This window comes from Odocoileus virginianus, chromosome 5, assembly GCF_023699985.2.
Source record: "Odocoileus virginianus isolate 20LAN1187 ecotype Illinois chromosome 5, Ovbor_1.2, whole genome shotgun sequence".
Lineage (NCBI taxonomy): Eukaryota > Metazoa > Chordata > Mammalia > Artiodactyla > Cervidae > Odocoileus > Odocoileus virginianus.
The window spans coordinates 71,985,178-71,991,244 of record NC_069678.1 but is presented as its reverse complement, the minus strand read 5'-3'; the positions used below and the strand labels follow the sequence as shown (position 1 = coordinate 71,991,244).

Below are 6,067 nucleotides of genomic sequence, written 5' to 3'. Positions count from 1 at the left end.
TACTTTGGACTCCCAGCTTCCTCCAGTGAACTTCTTGGTTATTACAGCTCTTCCAAACTGCCCCCTTTCCCTATAAAAGCAAATTCCTTTTCTTTGTTCTTTGGACTTGCCTATGGTCCTCCCTACTTGGTTCTCATATCTGGGATTGCAGCTCCTTTGACCATTCCCAAATAAACTCACTTTTGCTTGTTACAGTTGGCAGGGGCAAACTGTTCCTTGAACCATTGATCAGAGAGCCTTGGCAGAATTTGGATTTCTTATAAGTCAGATTTAATTAGGTTTCCTGGGGCCATCACCTAGTCCTTTGAAAATTTTTGTGATCAGTTTTTTATAGAAGGGTTCTAGGCTTCTCTGTGCAAAATGGTGAAGTCAGCTACTGAGTTAGGCATCTTTTGGGGCTGAGGTAGCAGTGAACTGACAGTTTTATAACAACCTGCTACTGAAGAATCAATTGTAGAAACTTGTTTACTTGTCTCTCTCTCCTCCAAAATGTGAACTCTGTAATAACAGAGATTATGTCTGTCTCATTCATTGAAATAACCTTAGAAGGTGCAAATGGATTATAGGCAGACCTCCAACAGTGTCTGCCAAGCTCTTGTGTGCATATAGGAAGACATGTCACAACAATGATCATTGCAGCAGCGTTGTTGGTATTTGTAAAATATTTGGAAGGACATCTGGGTTGTTTCTAGCTTTGACTGTTTCAAATAAAGCAGCTATAAACATTTATGTACAGGTTTTTACAAGAACATAAGTTTTTTTTTTTTTTTTTGGCCACGAGGTGTGTTTTATTTTCATTAATCATACAAATAATTTTCTATAATATTCCAGGGCAAACCGGAGAAATTTGGCAGTCCGATTGGAAGGTCCCCTTCAGAGACCCGCGGGCTGGTGGCGACGGCACGGTGTGCCCGGGTTCACAGTGCAGCTTGTTGCTCGTGTACATCTTGCAGGTGGCTCTTCCTCCACATCACGGCTAGGGTCTCCAAGATGATGCGGTGGAGAATCCTCCAGGTTCTCGGGAAATTTCACTTTGCTTGCTTCTCCTGCTCAATGGTCTCTTTGGTCGGCAGGGTGTTCTTCTCCTGCGTCTCAGTCTTCTTCAGCTTGGCCTTATCGAAGCTGTTGATTTCCCCCATGTCGGGCTTGTCTGCCATTTTCTTAAAACAATCCGAGAAGTTTCGCTTCCAGTCCGCGGTCCCGGGGATCCCACTCGCGTTGCTGCAGCAAAAGACCGAACATAAGTTTTCATTTTTCTGGAATAAATGCCCAGGAAGGATATTTCTGGTTTGCATGGTAGTTGTATATTTGATTTCTTTTTTAAAAAAATTAATTAATTAATTAATTTTACTTTACAATATTGTATTGGTTTTGCCAAACATTGACTTGAATCCTCCATGGGTGTACATGTGTTCCTCATGCTGAACGCCCCCCCACCTCCCTCCCCACCCAATCCCTCTGGGTCATTCCAGTGCTCCAGCCCCAAGCACCCTGTATCATATATCGAATCTGGACTGGTGATTCATTTCACATATGATAATTTACATGTTTCAATGCCATTCTCCCATATCATCCTGCCCTCGCCCTCTCCCAGAGTCCAAAAGACTGTTCAATACATCTGTGTCTCTTTTGCTGTCTCACATACAGGGTTATCATTACCATCTTTCTAAATTCCATATATATATGTATTACTATGCTGTATTGGTGTTTTTCTTTCTGGCTTACTTCACTCTGTATAATAGGCTCCAGTTTCATCCACCTCATTAGAACTGATTCAAATGTATTCTCTTTAATGACCGAGTAATATTCCATTGTGTATATGTACCACAGCTTTCTTATCCATTCATCTGCTGATGGACATCTAAGGTTGCTTCCATGTGGTGACTATTATAAACAGTGCTGCTGTGAACATTGGGATACACGTGTCTCTTTCAATTCTGGTTTCTTCGGTGTGTATGCCCAGCAGTGGGATTGCTGGGTCATATGGCAATTCTATTTCCAGTTTTTTAAGGAATCTCCACACTGTTCTCCATGGTGGCTGTACTAGTTTGCAGTCCCACCAACAGTGTAAGAGGGTTCCCTTTTCTCCACACCCTCTCCAGCATTTATTGCTTGTAGACTTTCGGATAGCAGCCATTCTGACTGGCGTGTAATGGTACCTCATTGTGGTTTTGATTTGCATTTCTCTGATAAGTCCATCCTAAAGGAGATCAGTCCCGGGTGTTCATTGGAAGGACTGGTGGTGAAGCTGAAACTCCAATACTTTGGCCACCTCATGCGAAGAGTTGACTCACTGGAAAAGACCCTGATGCTGGGAGGGATTGGGGGCAGGAGGAGAAGGGGATGACAGAAGGTGAGATGGTTGGATGGCGTCACTGACTTGATGGATATGAGTTTGAGTAAACTCTGGGAGTTGGTGATGGATAGGGAGGCCTGGCATGCTGCGATTCATGGGGTCACAAAGAGTCAGAGACGACTGAGCGACTGAACTGAACTGATAATGAGTGATGTTGAGCATCTTTTCATGTGTTTGTTGGCCATCTGTATGTCTTCTTTGGAGAAATGTCTGTTTTCTTCTTTGGCCCACTATTTGATTGGGTTGTTTATTTTTCTGGAATTGAGCTGCAGGAGCTGCTTGTATATTTTTGAGATTAATTCTTTGCCAGTTGATTTGTTTGCTATTATTTTCTCTCATTCTGAAGGCTGTCTTTTCACCTTGCTTATAGCTTCCTTCGTTGTGCAAAAGCTTTTAAGTTTCACTGGGTCCCATTTGTTTATTTTTGCTTTTATTTCCATTACTCTGGGAGGTGGATCATAGAGGATCCTGCTGTGATTTATGTTGGAGAGTGTTTTGCCTATGTTTTCCTCTAGGAGTTTTATAGTTTCTGATCTTACATTTAGATCTTTAATCCATTTTGAATTTATTTTTGTGTATAGTGTTAGAAAGTGTTCTAGTTTCATTCTTTTAAAAGTGGTCGACCAGTTTTCCCAGCACCACTTGTTAAAGAGGTTGTCTTTTCTCCATTGTATATTCTTGCCTCCTTTGTCAAGGGTAAGGTGTCCATAGGTGTGTGGATTTATCTCTGGGCTTTCTATTTTGTTCCGTTGATCTATATTTCTGTCTTTGTACCATACTGTCTTTTTTTTTTTTTTTTTTTTAACCATACTGTCTTGATGACTGTAGCTTTGTAGTATAGCCTGAAGTCAGGCAGGTTGATCCTCCAGTTCCATTCTTCTTTCTCAAGATTGCTTTGGCTATTCGAGGTTTTTTGTGTTTCCAAATTGTGAAATTATTTGTTCTAGTTCTGTGAAAAATACCATTGGTAGCTTGATGGGGATTGCATTGAATCTATAGATTGCTTTGGGTAGTATACTCATTTTCACTATATTGATTCTTCCAATCCATGGACATGGAATATTTCTCCACCTGTTTGTGTCCTCTTTGATTTCTTTCATCAGTGTTTTATAATTTTCTATATATAGGCCTTTTGTTTCTTTAGGTAGATATATTCATAAGTATTCTTTTTGTTGCAATGGTGAATGGAATTATTTCCTTAATTTCTCTTTGTGTTTTCTTTTTATTAGTGTATAGGAATGCAAGGGATTTCTGTGTGTTAATTTTATATCCTGAAACTTTACTATATTCATTGATTAGTTCTAGTAATTTTCTGGTGGAGTCTTTAGGGTTTTCTATGTAGAGGATCATGTCATCTGCAAACAGTGAGAGTTTTACTTCTTTTCCAATCTGGATTCTTTTTATTTCTTTTTCTGCTCTGATTGCTGTGGCCAAAACTTCCAAAACTATGTTGAATAGTAGTGGTGATAGTGGGCACCCTTGTCTTGTTCCTGACTTTAGGGGAAATGCTTTCAATTTTTCACTGTTTTCTGTGGGTTTGTCATATATAGCTTTTATTATGTTGATGTATTTTCCTTCTATTCCTGCTTTCTGGAGGGTTTTTTTTTTTTTATCATAATGAATGTTGAATTTTGTCAAAGGATTTCTCTGCATCTATTGAGATAATCATATGGTTTTTATCTTTCAATTTGTTAATGTGGTATATTACCTTGATTCATTTGTGGATATAGAAGAATCCTTGCATCCCTGGGATAAAGCCCACTTGGTCATGGAGTATGATCTTTCTGATATGTTGTTGGATTCCGTTTGCTAGAATTTTGTTATGGATTTTTGCATCTATGTTCATCAGTGATATTGGCCTGTAGTTTTCTTTTTTTGTGGCATCTTTATCTAGTTTTGGTATTAGGGTGATGGTGGCCTCATAGAATGAGTTTGGATGTTTACCTTCCTCTGCAGTTTTCTGGAAGAGTTTGAGTAGGATATGTGTTAGCTCTTCTCTAAATTTTTGTTGAGTTCAGCTGTAAAGCTGTCAGGTCCTGGGCTTTTGTTTGATGGAAGATTTTTGATTACAGTTTCAATTTCCATGCTTGTGATGGGTCTGTTAAGATTTTCTGTTTCTTCCTGGTTCAGTTTTGGAAAATCGTACTTTTCTAAGAATTTGTCCATTTCTTCCAAGTTGTCCATTTTATTGGCATATAGTTGCTGATAGTAGTCTCTTATGATCCTTTGTATTTCTGTATTGTCTGTTGTGATTTATCCATTTTCATTTCTAATTTTATTGATTTGATTCTTCTCCCTTTGTTTGTTGATGAGTCTGGCTAATGGCTTGTCAATTTTATTTACCTTCTCAAAGAACCAGCTTTTAGCTTTGTTGATTATTGCTATGGTCTCTTTGTTTCTTTTGCCTTTATTTATGCCCTAATTTTTAAGGTTTCCTTCCTTCTACTAGCCCTGGGGTTCTTAATTTCTTCCTTTTCTAGTTGCTTTAGGTGTAGAGTTAGGTTATTTATTTGACTTTTTTTCTTGTTTCTTGAGTTAAGCCTGTATTGCTATGAACCTTCCCCTTAGCACTGCTTTTACAGTGTCCCATAGGTTTTGGGTTGTTGTGTTTTCATTTTCATACATTCCTATGCATATTTTGATTTCTTTTTTGATTTCTTCTGTGATTTGTTGGTTATTCAGCAGCGTGTTGTTCAGCCTCCATGTTGGAATTTTTAATATTTTTTCTTCTGTAATTGACTTCTAATCTTATTGCATTGTGGTCAGAAAAGATGCTTGGAATGATTTCAGTTTTTTTGAATTTACCAAGGCTAGATTTATGGCCCAGGATGTGATCTATCCTGGAGAAGGTTCCATGTGCACTTGAGAAAAAGGTGAAATTTATTGTTTTGGAGTGAAATGTCCTATAGATATCAACTAGGTCTAACTGGTCTGTTGTATCATTTAAAGTTTGTGTTTCCTTGATAATTTTCTGTTTTGTTGATCTATCCATAGGTGTGAGTGGGGTATTAAAGTCTCCCACTATTATTGTGTTATTGTTAATTTTCCCTTTCATACTTGTTAGCATTTGCCTTACATATTATGTTGCTCCTATGTTGGTGCATATATATTTGTAATTGTTATATCTTCTTCTTGGATTGATCCTTTGATTATTATGTAGTGTCCTTGTCTCTTTTCACAGCCTTTATTTTAAAGTCTATTTTATCTGATATGAGTATTGCTACTCCTGCTTTCTTTTGGTCTCTATTTGCATAGAATATCTTTTTCCAGCCCTTCACTTTCAGTCTGTGTGTGTCACTTGTTTTGAAGTGGGTCTCTTGTAGACAGCATATATAGGGGTCTTATTTTTGTATCCATTCAGCCAGTCTTTGTCTTTTGGTTGGGGCATTCAACCCATTTACATTTAAGGTAATTATTGGTAAGTATGATCCCATTGCCATTTACTTTGTTGTTTGGGGTTCGATTTTATACACCCTTTCTGTGTTTCCTGTCTAGGGAAGATCCTTTAGCATTTGTTGGAGAGCTGGTTTGGTGGTGCTGAATTCTCTCAGCTTTTGCTTGTCTGTAAAGCTTTTGAGTTCTCCTTCATATCTGAATGAGATCCTTGCTGGGTACAGTAATCTGGGTTGTAGATTTTTCTCTTTCATCACTCTAAGTATGTCCTGCCATTCCCTTCTGGCCTGAAGAGTTTCTATTGAAAGATCAGCTATT

General features: G+C 38.3%; 1 protein-coding gene across 1 annotated transcript; it reads right to left on the bottom strand.

Annotated features, from left to right (window-relative positions):
- Positions 1-947: 947 nt before the first annotated feature.
- LOC139035070 (thymosin beta-10) lies at positions 948-1,231 on the bottom strand. The gene has a single exon (XM_070467161.1). The coding sequence runs from the start codon at positions 1,155-1,157 to the stop codon at positions 1,029-1,031; it is 129 nt and encodes a 42-aa protein (XP_070323262.1). The 5' UTR covers positions 1,158-1,231; the 3' UTR covers positions 948-1,028.
- Positions 1,232-6,067: the final 4,836 nt, after the last annotated feature.